General features: G+C 59.8%; 1 protein-coding gene across 4 annotated transcripts in view; it reads right to left on the reverse strand.

Moving 5' to 3' along the window:
- Positions 1-3,182: 3,182 nt before the first annotated feature.
- The window catches only part of LITAF (lipopolysaccharide induced TNF factor), a 31,385-nt gene continuing 18,730 nt past the window's right edge, over positions 3,183-15,837 (reverse strand). For all 4 annotated transcript variants that reach the window (XM_062180982.1, XM_062180981.1, XM_062180984.1 and 1 more), the window contains exons 2-4: positions 7,444-7,668; positions 5,650-5,806; positions 3,183-4,424 (exon numbers count right to left, since the gene is read on the reverse strand). In XM_062180982.1, the coding sequence (XP_062036966.1) occupies positions 4,316-4,424; positions 5,650-5,806; positions 7,444-7,663 (486 nt within the window). In that variant the 5' untranslated portion in view covers positions 7,664-7,668 and the 3' untranslated portion in view covers positions 3,183-4,315. The remainder of the gene's footprint in view (positions 4,425-5,649; positions 5,807-7,443; positions 7,669-15,837) is intronic.

Below are 15,837 nucleotides of genomic sequence, written 5' to 3' on the forward strand. Positions count from 1 at the left end.
GCCGCCCGCAGGGAACAGAAGGCCTGCCAGGCCCCGGGAGCTCAGTGCCGGTCGGCCCACCGTGGGAGAGGCTCAGAGGGGCTCAGGTTCACGGGCAAGTGCAGAACCTGCCAGCCCGCCCACCAGCAGGGAGTTGAGCGCCATGCGCCATGCGGGGAGGCTGGGGTCCCCCAGCCCCCGGAGGGGAGACACTGTGAGCCCGCAGGCCAATGGCGGGCAGCTGCCGGCCTTCCCAGGAGCTGTCACTCTTCAGTGGCTCCACCCAGGAGAAACAGATGGCCTGTCGCAACACAGGGGCAGCCACACCGCCTAGCAGTCAGCACCTGCTTAGGGCGGGCCCATCCCACGACAGAAAGCTGGGGGTCAACGCCCAGCTCTGCCTCCTGCCAGTGCAGACCCTGGTGCCTCAAAGAGTCCCCACCCACATGGGAGATCTGGCCCGAGTTCCTAGCTCCTGGCTCCACCTCCAACCAGGGGCCATGGGGGCACCTGCGGAGTGAACCAGCAGGTAGGAGCTTCTGTCTCTCAAATCAAGGGAGGGAAAAAAACCTCAATGACGTGACCCAGAACAGCAACAAGTGTTGTGGCACAGCCCCTCTCGGGGGTCCCCCGCAGGCCCAGAAGCATCGGATGGTGCTGGGATCAGCCCCCTCCCCCGCAGGCCCACGGCTGCTCCGTTGCCACCCGGCTGCTTCGGAGCAGGCAAAGTCCTCTGGGCCAGGGTGGTTCCCATCAGGAAGCCCTCGAGGGCGGGTCCTCAAGAGCCTGGGCAGAATGGCCTGTGAGCCTTATCTTAGACACACAGGCAAGGGACCGGAGAGCGCAGGGCCACGTGGACATCAACGGGAGCCTCATTCAGCCAGCCTCAAGGCAGAGACAACCCAGGAGGAGGGGGTGAGGGAGCTGCGGTCCGTGCACACGGTGGAGTATTAGTCAGCCCAGAAAAAGGAACAGCACCGGCACCCACCGCAGGGCAGAGTGCCGCAGATGCTAAGATCGCGCATCGCAGGACCCCGTGCCTGAGAAATGCCCGCTGTGGGCGAACCCAGAGGCGGAGGGGACAGTGCGGCCCGCCCAGGGGCCTGGGGTTTTATTTTAGGGTTGAGAACAAGATGCTGGAATCAGAAGTGACGGGCACACAACACTGTGAATGTCTAAAACCCGGGGGGTCTGACGCTGTCAAGTTCCTGAATTTCAGATTAGAAAAGGAGAGGAGGAGGAGGAGGGAGGGAGGGAGGGAGGGGGGAGAAAGGACAGGGGCGGTGCTGAGCCGCCTACTGGCCCCCCCATGTGCGCCTCACACAGCACCAATCAACGACAGCACAGAATCCACGCTGACCAGAGGGTGTCTTGCTTTCTTTAAAAAGATTTATTTAGTTTGAAAGGCACAGTGAGAGAGGAGAGAGAGAGAGGAGAGGGAGGGAGGGAGGGGGAGAGAGAGAGAGAGAGAGAATCTTCCAGCCCACTCCTGGGTCACTCCCCAAATGGGTACAAAGGCCTGGGCTGGGCCAGGCTGGAGTCAGGAGCCTGGAGCTCCATCCAGGTCTCCCGCGTGGGTGCAGGGCCCAAGCACGTGGGCCACCCTCTGCCGTGTCCTCAGGCGCGTTAGCAGGGAGCTGGGTGGGCAATGGAGCTGGTGCCTCGGCCGACGGTGTCACCCACTGTGCCACACGGCTGCACCCAGCGGCTCGTGCAGGGAACTCACGTTGCTCCGGGACCCTCCCCCCAGCACACACCATCGTGTAACCGACAGCTCCACCACCTGTGCCCACCCAGGACCCCCGGAGTTTTACAGATGCCCAAGCACGGACTTGACATCAGGCAGCGCGCAGGCCACAGACCAGGGACTCCAACATGGGAGCAAGTAAGAGACCCCCAGGTGAAGACTGCACCCCCGACTGGGTCCACGCGGGTTCCTCCGCACGGTACCCGATGCACCGCTGCGGGGTGGGGGGCAGCTTTCCAGGGAAGCAGGCGGGAAGAAGCAGTTGGACAGGAAGGCCGGCGGCACATGGCAGCCACGCCCGCCTGTGATCTGCACTGTCTTCTTATCGAGACCCAGATCCTCGTTTCTTGAAAATTTACAGACTAGAAAACAAACAAAACACCTCTACCACTCCTGGTCTGCTTTGGATGGTCCTGGCTGAATCCGCCTCCAGCTGGCTCCCAGGCTCCACATAGACACCGCAGTCCTCAAGACAGGACATCACTTTCCCAAGGGCCCACAATGCACATCGGCCTCCAGGCTTCCTCCTAAGCACAGCCCACAGTCAGGGCAGGATGTCACCAAACAGGGTGCGGGGCCCTGGCAGACGTCCATCAACAGGATACAACGGGAGGCACTTGAAAAACCCCAAGGAGAAATGGAATTCAAGGTAGGTTCACTCTGGTGCGGAAAATGGAAGTCGGTGCACAGCTTTTTCACAACGCGAGGCTCCCAAGAACTCTGGGAAGACCCCATGGAAGACGCATGGCCACGTCCGCTTCGGGCTTGAAACTGTTGACAATCCTTCCTGGCCACCACAGCAGGTTGGGATAAAGCCTTTTCATTCGTTGAATGTGATCCAGTGTCTGCAACAAACTAACTCCCAGCGAACAGCGGACTTTATATAATTGACAGGAAAATGTGCACCAGCCCAGCCATCGTGTGACCAACCACAGGGAAGCATCAGGAAGACCACGCAACACGGACAGACGCTCAGCGTTCCGGAAACCGGGCGGGCGTGCATCCTGGAGACTGTGCGTGCGACTCAGTAACCACAGCTGGGGATCACTCAGTCACCAAGTGAGCAGCCGCGACCCCGGGAGCCACACCGAGGCGAGGTGGCGCCGACATCAGGTAGGCAGGGGAGGGGGTGGCGGCGACAGAATCCTGGCCTGGGACAAGGCCCTCCCCCCAGCATCTCACAGCCTCCGGATCAATTAACAAAGCACGTTTTGTTCCCAGAGAATGCAGGCGGGCTTTCTCCCCCGAATTCCATTAAAACTTGAAAGCCCCGGCTCCACCACGGAGGCCTGCCTGGGGCTGGGCTCCACCTCGCCAGTGAGCTCTCCACTCCTCGGCTGTCATCTTGGCATCACAGAACCCGCCCCACGGCAGGCCGGGGGGCTTTATCATGAGGATTTCCTACTGTAACCGGAACAGAGGGTCTTCATAGCCGTGGCTGGCCACGCCGTAGGAATGGATAAACAGAGAACCCAACGCTTTATTTGTTAAAAGCAGGTAACACCGGAAGTACTACGTGGTATCCGTAATTCGTTGCAAAAATAATGACTGACATTTTTCAAAACATCAAACTTTTCAAAGTGTACACTGGATCAAGGGTTACCACCATCGTTTTCAACCAACACACAGATTTCTGCTCGAGGTCCGGCCTATTATTTCCATGAGTTCCTGTGCTCATTCAATACTACAGTGGGGGTCTCCGGAAAGGCACGCCTGGGGTGGGTTCAGGCTCACCCACAAACTGAGTCTGAGAAAGGCAATCGGACTTTGGATGCCTGGGAGGAGGGGGTTCCGTTTCAGCCTCGCGGCACCCAGACAAGCGAGGCACCCAGCAAGTGACGGGCTCCCTCGCCTCTCCACGCACAACCCGCGCTCCCCCCAAGTGAAGGCAGCAGGTGAAATCTCTCCACGTTAAAAAAAAAAAAAAAAAAAGAAGAGTGCGCATGGGCAAACGAAACGCACCATTCATTGAAGGAAAATGATGCAAACTGAAGTTCAACAGTGCCGAGGGCCAAGAGGGGGTCACAGAGACCGCAGCTATGAGGACCGCCAAGCAGGCGGCTGGTGGGGGTGGGGCAGGGGAGGGGGCGACCGCCCCTCCTTGCACTTCCGGAAAAGGACAAGGAAATTAAAGTGAGTTTTTGTGCTAATGAAGTCTGCAGTTACAGAACCTGAGAGCCGAGCCCCCAGCACCTCTATAAGGCAAGATCTTTGTCATGGGGCGGTGGGGGGTGCATGGCAGGCACAAAGGCTGGTTCAGTGAGTTCAGGACAGAACAGTCTCAAAAAATAAGGCAACCTGTGGCTTCTCTGCTTGAGACCACACCCCCAGAAGGGCCCCCCAAGGCAGGAAGAGGCGGTGTACAACGGAAGACACAGTCACAGGGAAGCCGGTGTCTCTGCAGGTCCCGTGCGCGACTCCAAGCAGCAATTTCTGGGAGCTGGAGGTGTGTGACTTTTGCGATATTTCCCCCCCACCCCGAAAAGCAGGTGCCCCCCCGGGGGGGGGGCAGACCACCGGAGGAGCGCCTGTGCTGGGGCGGGCTGGGCGAGAGTCGGCCCGCGGCTCTCCCCCGCGGCCGGCCGAGTCCTACAAGCGCTTGTAGGTGCCCAGCAGTGCCTTGCAGTTGGGGCAGTAGTGGTCCACGTCCTGCAGGGCATCCACACAGAAGGGGATGAAGCAGCAGCCGGCGATGCACCTGCGGGAACAGAAACAGCCCTGAGGAGCCGGTCGCCCGCTGCGGGGGGCCGGGTGGTGCCCGTGGGCCATGCTTTCCCAAAGGGTGCTTGCCGGGCAGGTTCCCTGCACCCAGTGAAGGGTGTGTGCGTAAGGAGAGGGCAGCACAGGGCGCAGAGGGCAGGAGTGGGCCTGGAGCCTCCAGAGCTGGGAGGGCCAGCACGGGTCTCCCCAGCGGGGGTGCAACCCGGCTCACCCCTCCAGTCTGCACCTGTGGCGCAGAAGTGAGAAGACACCCCCGTGTCGTCTGCGGTCATTGGCTACAGCAGCTGGAGCAGGTGAAGGTGCCCCCTGCACACTGTCTCAGGTTCACATTCAGGTCTGGGTCACTAGGCGACCTTCAGAGTTGCAGCCTGTGGCGCTGTGGCGAAGCAGGTAAAGCCAATGCCTGCGAGGCTGGCATCCCATGTGGGCACCGGTTCGAGTCCCGGCTGCTCCATTTCTGATCCTGCTCCCTGCTAATGCACTTGGGAAAGCAGCAGCAGATGGCCCAAGTGTTGGGCTCCTGCCACCTACGTGGGAGACAGAAATGACGCTCTTGGCTCCCGGCTTTGGCCTGGCCCAGCCCTGGCTGTTGCGGCCATAAGGGGAGTGAGCCAGCAGATGGAAGATCTATCTCTCCCCATCTCTCTGTAACTCTGCCTTTCAAATAAATAAAGAGAAAAAAAAAAAAGTTTCTCCTCGAAGGAATAAGGAAGGTACACTTTTACCTGCTTGGGAGTTAAAATGGGAAAAAAAAAAAAATCCAATTGCACTTCCTCAAATCTCTCCCAGAAAGGGAACTGTTATCTCTTTAAATCTGACACAGTCCTCCAGCAGACATTTCTACGTAATCTTTCTGCAGGGCAAGGCAGCGGGAGAGATGCCCGAGGCCCCAGAAGCAGGAGACCACCATGAAGTAGCGGAATGTGCGGAGTCTGGGCGGCAGGCAAGCACTGTGACGGGGGTCACGAAATTCTAGAAGGAAAAGTCCCCCAGGGTAGCAGCCTGCACAGCCACAGGCGGGGAGGCGCGGCTAGAATTAAGCAAACAGCCACTTCCAGACGCTCCTATGCCCGCCCGGGAGCTGGGGATGTCAGCCAGGGACACAAGGAGGGGCACACCCCCCCCCCGCCCTCCCCGTGAGGCACCGCAGCTGTGACAGGGCCCCCAGCGGCACACCCAGAGCTCAGGGCCGTGGCACTCACCCCAGCAGGCACAGGCTCCCGCACGAGAGCCAGGTGAGCGCCCCGGCGTTGTAGGACAGCTGCGTCACGATCATCTTATTGCAGGACGGACAGCACATCTGCACCGGGCGGTCGAAAAAGGAGACGGGCTGCTGCACGTACACGGTCTGCACAGCGACTGCAGGGAGGGGGAAGACGCGGCCAGAGCGGTCAGGGAGGGCAGGGAGGGCCGAGCGCTCAGGTCCACGTTCACGTGGATTCCCAGCTCCACCCCCAGAAGTCTCGCTCAGCAGGCCGGTGGCAGGGCCTCAAACCTCCTTTTTAACAAAAAAACGTTCTTAATTTAGTTGAGGGCCAGCGCTGGGGCCCAGCGGGCTAAGCCACCAGCTGCGATGCTGGCGTCCCACGTGGGCGGTCCACTTCCTGTCAGCTCCCTGCCGATGCACCTGGGGAAGCATCGGAGGACGTGGGAGACCCGGATGGAATCCCAGGCTCCTGGCTTTGGCCTGGCCCAGCTCCGGCGGTTGCGGCCATTTGGGGAGTGAACCCGGGAATGGAAGACCTCCCTTTCTCTGTTAACTCTGCCTTTCAAATAAATGAAATAAAAGAAAGACCCGCCCTGCCGACGAGCAGCACTGCCATGTGGATCGTGCATGTCTCCTGGTTCAAGGCCGAGCTCCCCACTGATCACGTGACTGAAAAGACTGAAGCCACCCGCTCACCCCCTCCACCTCAAACGGTCAAAGCAACGCCAACGGCTCATTTTCATCAGCGAGCACTCTGTCCTCACCCGTGACTGCATGTCCTTTTTTTAAAGAAAGAACTTAATTTATTACTTATCTATTTTCATTGCATTTGAAAGGCAGGGTCGGGGGAGATCCTCCATCTGCTGGTTCAGTCCCCAGACACAAGCTGGGCCAGGCTGAAACCAAGAGCCTGGAACTCGGGCCGGGCCTCCCACGCGGGAGGCAGAGACTCAGCTACTTCAGCCCCCACCTGCTGCCTCCCAGCAGGTGCATGAGCAGGAAGTTGGATCAGAAGTGGAGGAGCCAGGACTCGAACCCAGGCGCTCCGAGGTGGGAGGCCGGCGTCCCCAGTGGCACCTTAACCACTGAGCCAGTCCCTGTCTGGTTGTGTCTTCGCAGCCGACACACGTACGGGAGGGAGCAGCCAGGCGCGGGAAGCTGCGTGACCCCTGGCCGGTCTGGCGGCGTCTGGCGGGCTCTCCCTCTGACATTTCCTCCCGGGCTGCAGGGACCAGGAAGAGGTAGGGCAGGGGCAGGGGCAGGGGCAGGGGGCGGCCTGCACTGAGGCTCCGCCCCCCAGCTCCATTTCGCACTCACGGCTGAGCCTCCATGGGGAGCACCAGACACAGAGGCACCATCTGGAGGTGTGGGGGAGACTCTGAGCCTCCCCAGCGTGGGACGTGAGCCCCTGCACACAGCCTGGGCGCCTGGTGCAGCCGAGAAGACGCCCCCAATCCCACCTCCCTGCTCTGTGCACCCTGGGAGGCAGCAGGTGAGGGCTCAAGAAGTCTCCCCGCCACGCCACGCACGTGGGAGACCCAGACTGACTTCCCAGCCGCTGTGGGCACTGCAGAGGGAACCAGCAGGTGCAAGGCTCTGTCTGCGTGTCACCTGTACTTTCAGAGCAGACACCAGGTACCCGTACGTGACACTTCAGGGCAAGGGGGTCAAGGCTGGCCAGGCTTGCAGGCAGTCTCTCAGGTCACCCTCCTGATTCTCGGGGTCCACAGCCAGTGTGCAGGGCCATGGAGCAGGAAGGGGGATGGGGGTGGGAGACAGCAGCACGTACTTGCATTGGCGTTGGGGACGGGCACTGGCTGGGTGTAGTACGAAGGGGGGTTCATGCCCTTCCCATCCGGGCCTGTCATGAGCCCCGTGGCGGGCCCTGGCACGGGCGCGGGGGGCGTGGGGTAGTAACTGTTGACGGCCACCGTCTCTTCATAGGAGGGCGGCGCGGTGGGCACCGGGGAAGGCCCCACAGCTCCCTGGTAAGGTCCTGGAACCGACATTTTGCCTAAAAGGGAAACAGAAGACACTGGGTAAGAAACGCAGCCGATCTCACCTTCGATCGTCCCCAGCAGTCTCCCACGTTCACATGCGGCAGGAAAACACGAGGAAGCCACGCGGGTCTGGAGAGGAGGGCGCTGCCTTCCGAGGCCCAAGAACCTCTGGCTTCCCCAGGGAAGTCCTAAAGGCAGAGGGAAAAGGGACGATGCCCGGAAGTCCCCAGAGCCCAGGACACCTCGTGAGGACACAGGGTGGGGGCACACAGGGACGCACACAGGAGCAGTCAGTCCTCCTCTTCGCATCTCGAACCACAAACCACGGCCGGCGCGACACCACACACCTTCCAGCACCAGCAGGTTTTTTTTTTTAACCACTGTTGTTTTTGCTAATCATTTTAGGTGTCACAAAAGACAAAAGCAATCGAACACCCCCTTCCCGTACAAAGCATCACCAATAGAGCACTGAGCAAAAGGAGTCAGACAGGAAAGCACGCACGGACGATGCCGGCTTCGAGGGCGGCCGCCCGACCTGCTACACCACACCGCCGGCCTCTTTCTTTCCTTCTTTCCTTCTTTCCTTCTTTCCTTCTTTCCTTCTTTCCTTCTTTCCTTCTTTCCTTCCTTCCTTCCTTCCTTTCTTTCTTTCTTTCTTTCTTTCTTTCTTCCTTTTTGCACCAAACTAAACTTCTTGAATTTACTGAGAGGCAAACCAGGCAGAGAGCGCACATCTGCTGGTTCACTCCACAAATGCCTGCGACTCAAGAACTCAGCCACTATGTCACCCCCTGCTGCTTCCTGGGGCTGGAACCCAGGCACACTGAGATGGACGCGGGCCTCCAAGGGGGCATCTTATCCGCTACCCCAAACACTGGCCCTTAAGCCTGGCTTTTAATTGGATTCTCCATGAACTTTCTGAAGTACCCATTGCAAGGTGTCCGGCGCATAACAAATCTTCCCAGGCAGAAGAATCAATTAATTCACAAGTTTTTCTTTTTTTTTTTAAACAGGCAGAATGGACAGTGAGAGAGACAGAGAGAAAGGTCTTCCTTTTTGCCGTTGGTTCACCCTCCAATGGCCGCTGTGGCCGGTGCACCGTGCTGATCCGAAGCCAGGAGCCAGGCGCTTCTCCCGGTCTCCCATGCGGGTGCAGGGCCCAAGCACTTGGGCCATCCTCCACTGCACTCCCGGGCCATAGCAGAGAGCTGGACTGGAAGAGGGGCAACCGGGATAGAATCCGGCGCCCCAACTGGGACTAGAACCCAGTGTGCCGGCACCGCAAGGAGGAGGATTAGCCTGTTAAGCCACGGCGCCGGCCGAATTCACAAGCTTTTATTGGGATTCCGCTTCCGGGTATTTGTCGACGTCCTGACAAATTCTACTCCTGGAGCCACCGATGAGACAACTTTTCCCTTACTTACTAATCTCCCTCACCCAAAAAAACCTACACCAGTGCTTCAATCTAACCTCGTCATTATCTCCTGACTCACTATCCCCTACCCCTTTTTTCAACTCCACTCTCTGTAATTCCATGACCCCTATAAAGCTGGGAGACTGCTTAACTGGATGGAGGTCACGTCCTCCAGTGCGGGAGCTCCCTACTCCGCTGTCTACCGCCTAATGCAACTGACGTCTGCACCCTGTAACTGTCCTCCCAGAGGTCTCCGTGGTGCCCCCAAACCAGTCTCTCCCGATACCGGTGCTGCAAAACGCCCATGCTAGAAGGGACATAATTGTCCTTCCCTTCCTAGCGGCGCTAGGTGTTCTTACAGGAGTGGGGACAGGAGTAGCTAGCCTGGCGTATGGTACTATCCAGATACAGCAACTGGCAAACACCGTGAATACGGAGCTACAAAATGTTGCAGGCTCCATTATAAAACTGCGAGACCAGATGGACTCCCTGGTTGATGCAGCCCTTCAAAACAGAAGGGCATTAGAGCTCTTACTGGCAGAGAGAGGGGGGAACACGCGTATTTCTGGGGAAACAGTGCTGCTTTTTTACTCACAAATCTGGAGTGGTCAGAGACGTGGCACAATAACTTAAGGAACGCATTGCCAAACGACAATAGGAATACCAGGGACAACAAGGGTGGGATCTATTTTCCTCTTTTCTCCCTTGGGTATTCCCAACCCTGGGACCCATAATAACTGTAGGGATAACTGTCATGATCACTCCTTGTGCTCTCAGGCTCATAAAAGATGGAATCCAGGAAGCCTCCAGAGTAGCGGTCAACCAGATGCTTCTCCATCCATACACGCCTGTCCCTGCGGAGCCCCAAGACCCCCCCAGCAGGCCCCTGTAGACAACGTCCCCAGTCAGCAGGAAGTAGCCAGAGACTCATCGTTGCCCCCTTTCCTATCATCAAAAGGTCGGGATGGTAGCTTTGGGATCCGCAAGGAGAGAAGGCCTACACTTCCGGGAATGGAGAGCCCCTACCCGCACTTCCGGGAACAAAAAGTCCTTGTCAAGGTCCCCGGGTGCCTAAAGGCCAACCAATGAGGATCAGACCCGCCTCCACCTTTAACCCCCATGCCCTGTATCTATAAAAGGAGCCCTCCCAACCTCTGACGCGCGACTTCCCCAGTCTCTGCTCTGTTGGGACGGTGAACCTCGCCCGGGAGTGGAATCCCAATAAAAGCTTATGAATTAATTGAGTCATCTGCCTGGGAAGATTGTTACGCGCCAGACACCTTCCATCCACACAGCACGGCCAGGGACAGGCAAACATGAGTCCACGGCGGCGAAGCCCAGGCAGGCGTGACCCTGGGAGGGGGAGGACGGCTGGCAGGGGCGGCCCCGTGCCCCGTGCTCTGGGGCCAGGCTGCACAGGTGCGTGCGCGCATGTTTGCCACGTGTGTTAGACACACCAGCCCCACTTCGCGAAGGGAGTCCCAGCGCGGCCGGGCACGGATCTTTTGTGACAGCAGAAAAGCTTCCCTCCCCCCGCAGGGCCGAGCGAGCTGCTGCCGCGGCCCTGGGCAGCGGAGGCTGACACAGTGCCTCCTTTGTGCGCGGTTTCCCCAAGCGGGCAGGGCCCCGGCTGCGCCAGAACAGCCTTTCAAACCTGTCTGGAGAGCCGGCAGCAGGCCCCAGGGTGGGGGCTCCATGGCCCTATGGTCCAGAACTGGGCGGAAACAAAGGAACCTGCTGGGGGGGGGGGACCCCTCGAGGAAGCCCTGGGCAGCACTGGGCAGCACTGTGGAGTCGAGCCCCCAGCCCCAGGGAGCTCTGGAGGAAAATACAGGGCCCCCCGGGGCCCGGGGACTGCCATGCCACCCCTCCCGGCGTGCAACCTGGTCATGGGGCCAGAACACGGGCCCAGGGCCCGCTCAGGAACACGGCCCTGCTCGTCCGCGCTTCAGGCACCTGCCCGGGGAGTGGGGCTGTCACACTGCTGGCTGCAGCAGGCCCTGGGGATGGTGAGGCAGGCGCCCCAAGGAAGCCTACTGGACAACACCCATCGGCCACTCTGTTCCCATGACGGCGGCCTTGGCCCGGGGAGAAAAAGCACTTCAACGCAACGCATGTACGTCTCACGTAATCTCTGCCCAACAAGGGGAATGAATACGACTCTGCTGGGTTGGGGGGGGGGGGGGGAACGCAGGGCTGCCCACCCTACTCCGCCCCAGTTTCCACTCCTGGACGCCCAGCTGAAAACAAAGGCGTGTGGAGGGCCTTTTCCAGATTGCCAACACCGCATTCGCTCTCCCTGCTCCTGCCCGCATGGGCGCTCGGCACAGCGTTCAAGCTCCACTCTGGAGTCCACTTCCTCCCACGTGCACCCTGGGAGGCAGCGGCCGGTCATGGCTCAAGGGCTTGGTTCCTGTGGGAGACCCGGCTTCAGCCTGGCCCAGCCCCTGCTGTTGTGGGCATCTGGGGAGTGAACCAGTAGGTAAGAAATTCCTGTCTCTTTGCCTTTCAAATCAAATACACAGGTGGGCCCAGTTCTCTCCCCCTCCCTCTCTTTCCCTCTCCCCGCCCCCAACTGCACCCTGGCTTCACACGGCGCTCAGAGGCGCCTCCATGGGTTCCCACTTTCCCATAACGGGCTCTGGGGTCCCCTCTTTCGCAGGAGGCATCAGTGCAGGAATTACCATCACCCCAACACACAAATGAGAAAATGGAGCCCAGAGAGGCTGAGCCACTTGTCCACAGTCACCCGGATACCAGCGGCAGAGCTGGGCTTCGATCCCACACCCACTGGGCTCTACAGCTCTTCAGGGCTCGCCCACAGGAGACCCCGACACAACCAGCACGGCTCACCCTGAAGTCTAACGAGGACGGAACACCGACCGCGGCAGCCACACCTGCGCTCATGCCCGCCACGCCTCCTCGCCTCCAGCACACACGAGGAAGCCAGTGCTGCACACCTCCACCAGAGACGCCAGGACAACAATGCCAACCACGGGTTCCAGCCCACTGTGTCACCAGGCACTTTGCAATTCAAAACCACCTGCTGCCCTGGAAGCTGGGGCCTGGATCTGAACCAATCGAGAGGAAGGAGCATTCATGAAGCCCCTCCTCCCACAGCAAGGACCCAGCTCTTCCCAGAGCTGCCTGTGTAAGGCAACCTTCTCCGGCCACCTGCTCCCACGCCGGGAGGAAAAGGTCTGGGAGGGCCCGGCCAGCAGCCCTCCCTCAGCTTCCCAGTAGCTTTCTCTGCTGAAAAGAGGAGGGTGGGACATGCAAACCTCCGGCAGCCCCCCCCCCCCCCCCCCGGCTGGCCTGGAGCCCTGCAACCTGGAGATCCACTCGGCCAGGGGCCTCACTTTCCAGCGAGGGATCTGCTTCTGCGACATCCAGCCTCGATGGCGACAGAACTCTGGGGCAGAGCCCAGTGGGGCTCCATCCCTCAAGGTCATCATCTTACACGGGGCTGTGCCTGCACACGGGGTTATGCCTGTGCAGGGCTCCGCCCGTGTCTGCAGAGCCAATCCTGGCCATCAGGCACCTGGAACCCGAAATCCAAAGCAGAGGCTCCGGCTGCGTGAAGCCTCCGGCTTCACCCCTGGCCTCTGGGCTCCACTTTGCCATAAGGAACCTCGGCAGCACCAAGCTCCAGGAGAGACGCTCGACACGAGGACTCTGGAGCCCAGGGTTCCACTTCCCAGAAAGTGCAGAACAGTGGAATCCACAGAGGCGCAGGGCAGACCAAGGAGGGTGGGGGGCGTTGGGAGGAAGCAGGGAGCGACCGCTAATGGTTATGGGGCTCCTTGGGGGATGCCAAGAATGTTCTAGAATCAGTGATGGCTGCCTAACACTGACGAGATGTCGCTGACTCCTTCATTCTGCAATGGCTCACTTTATATCTTATGTGAATTTTGCCTCAAAAACAAAAACGGGGCAGGGGAATGAAACAAGATGCCGAATTCTCTCTCCTGCTCCCAGCTTCAGCTCGGCCCAGCCGGGGGGCCTCCCTGGCCCCTCCACCACGTCCTGGACGACGGTCCTGGTTGCCACACTCATTGGTCCCCTGAGCGCACGCAGTCTCGCACAACTCCTGCCACTGCCACTCTGTGCATCAGCAGCCCGGGCTGACGGCCCCAGTCACCAGGCTCATCCCACACCATCTTCCACTTACCCCCTTCCAGATAAATCTGGCAAATTCCTCCTCCCCTATCCTATCCGGCTAGGGCATCGCCCCCTCCAGGAAGCCTCTCTGGACTGCCCCAGAGACCCTTCCTGGACCCTCTCTGCGGGTGCAGAGGTCCGGGGTCAGATGAGCTGGGCTCACACCCAGGCTCCCCTTCCCTGTGGCAGGACATTAGTGACTCAGTTTCTCCATCTGCAAAATGGAGCTGGTAGCTACGTCCTCATGGGACTCTCGAGAAGACGACACACACCCACTTGTGCGACACAAGTCCTCAGCTTTGCTCAGCTGAAATTCTGAAATTCGCTCAGTTTCTTTCCCGGATTGTCTTAGGTCACTTTGCTTCTTCTTCTTTTTTTTTTTCTTTTAATGTTTCTTTGTTATTTTAATCTGCCTGAAAGAATGATGGAGGCAGGGATGAGAGAGGAGTTTCCATCTGCTGATTCACTCCCCCGTCGGGCTGGGCCAAAATCAGGAACCCAGAATCGTGCTGGGCCTCCAAGTGGGGGCGGGGGCCCGAGCACCTGTGAGCATCAGCAGGAAGCTAACGGGAAGCAGAGCACCCAGGGCTCAACTCAAACGGGAACTCTGGGATGTGGGCACCCGCGGGAGCGCCAGTCTCCATCCCAGCTCCCCGCTGAAGCACCTGGGGGAGCAGCAGAGGTGGCCCCAGAGCTTGGGCCCCTGCACCTACGTGGGAGGCCAGGATGGAGTTCCTGGCTCCTGACTTCAGCCTGGAAGAGATCTGGCTGTTTGTGGCCATTTGCAGAGTCAACAAGTGGATGGAAGCACTCTCTCTCTCTCTTTCCCTCTCTCTCTCTCTCTCTCTCTGTGTGTGTGTATATCTCCGCCTTTCAAACAAATAAATATGAAGAAAAAGAAAAAAAATTACATGGGCATGAAAAGGGCACCAAAACCCATCTGGAACGGCACCAAGAGGCGGAGCAGACGTAAAGGGAGGGGCTGCCCTACCCCAGCAGGCTTGACTGCACCTGAGGAGGCCGGGGTGGGGGGTGCTGCACGACCACAGGCCTCCGGGAGCCGGCTCAGCATTGTAGGCCCCACTCCAAAGCCTCACCCCAGGCTCTAGGGCTGGGGTCATCTGAGAGTCTGGAGGTCTTCCTGTCCCACCTGAGTCTCTTGGAGACAGCCCCCCACCCGGTCGTCCAGCAGGTCAAGATGGGGGCACAGAACTCGAGAAGGTGGGGGCGCAGGTGTTCAGGAAGAAAAGCCAGCCATCACCAAGCCCCGAGGCCACCTCACTTTTCCTCTGCGACCAAGTTCACGGTGCCGGGGGCGGCCCCGCCGTGCAGGAGCGGCCCCCCCAGGCTTTGCGACAGCGGCTGCCAGCTCTGGACCCATGACGCTGAAGACCAGGGAGCGGGGTGGTTCCTCGGTGGCAGGGTGGGCATGGGAAAGGTGCAATTCCTTCCCTCCTGGTCCCACAGGACAGGTCAACCGGGAGAGAGCGGTTCAGGCCACACGGGGCCCTCAGAGGCCAAGACCCACGGCGACTGGCTGGATGCTGGGTGTGATCACGGACAGCGTGGCCTCGGGGTGTGGCCCCCGTGCATCCAGGCCTGGCCACCTCAGACGCGGTGGGTGGGAGCACGGGTTCACAGCCGGCATCAGCGGGAGAAGCCTTCAGTGTCAAGTCCTCCGCACACCTGGGCACACACTCTGAACCCCACACTCAGAAGCACCGGTCACGCCACGCTCACGGCCTGGTCCCGAGTGTGGCCCTCAAGCCACTCGATGAACAGGGACAACGGGGCAAGCACTCTCCAGGGAGGACGCGGTCTGTGGGTGCTGGGTAAGGTCTGAGTCTCTAACTTGCTGGGACCCCCAGATGCCACCAAGGTCAACGATGCCTGCTGAAGGCTAGGGGCTCAGGGAGGACCGGTGGACCCCTCCCCACCGCCAGCTCTACCCTCAGAGAGGCCGATCAGGGTGCCACCGGGCCCTTGCACCTGCCCAGTCCTGTGCCTTACTGGCAAAACAAGCAGCTGCAGGCGGGGCCCAGGAGAGAAGAGGGAGGACAGACAGACGGACAGCACCCAGGGCTGACTCCTCCTCCCCAAGCAGACAGGACACACGAGGTGAGACGGCAGAAACCCTGAGCAACTGGCTGGGGGGGAAACTGAGGCACTGAGCTGCGAGAGGACACAGGCGGTGTTGCTGTGGATTCATTCTGAGAGGAGGAGCACAGTGGGGGCAAGAGGCGCGGAGTCACGACACCAGGAGTCGGGTGAGAGCGGGCCAGAGGCGAGCAGCCTGCAGACTCGTTTATCTCAGTGGGTGCAGTAGCTTGTATAGCCGAGGCAGCCAATCCGGTCAAGGGGCGGTTTATGCCCTAACCAATCACAGCCTGTTGCCATCTTCTCATTCCACCACAGGGTGGGACTGCCCCCGCCTGGTGCCCCAGATATGGTAACTCGTGGGGCTTTTACACTGGCCACTTGGGGGACAGCACGCAGCGGGTGGAGAGAGGCCCGGCCACCAAACCCAACAGCGAGGCAGAGGGCGGAAGAGCGGGAGCCGGCAGGACTCTGCGTAGTGCTCAGAGGGTCAAAGCCCAGACGTTTACAC

Source organism: Lepus europaeus, chromosome 21 (genome assembly GCF_033115175.1).
Source record: "Lepus europaeus isolate LE1 chromosome 21, mLepTim1.pri, whole genome shotgun sequence".
Lineage (NCBI taxonomy): Eukaryota > Metazoa > Chordata > Mammalia > Lagomorpha > Leporidae > Lepus > Lepus europaeus.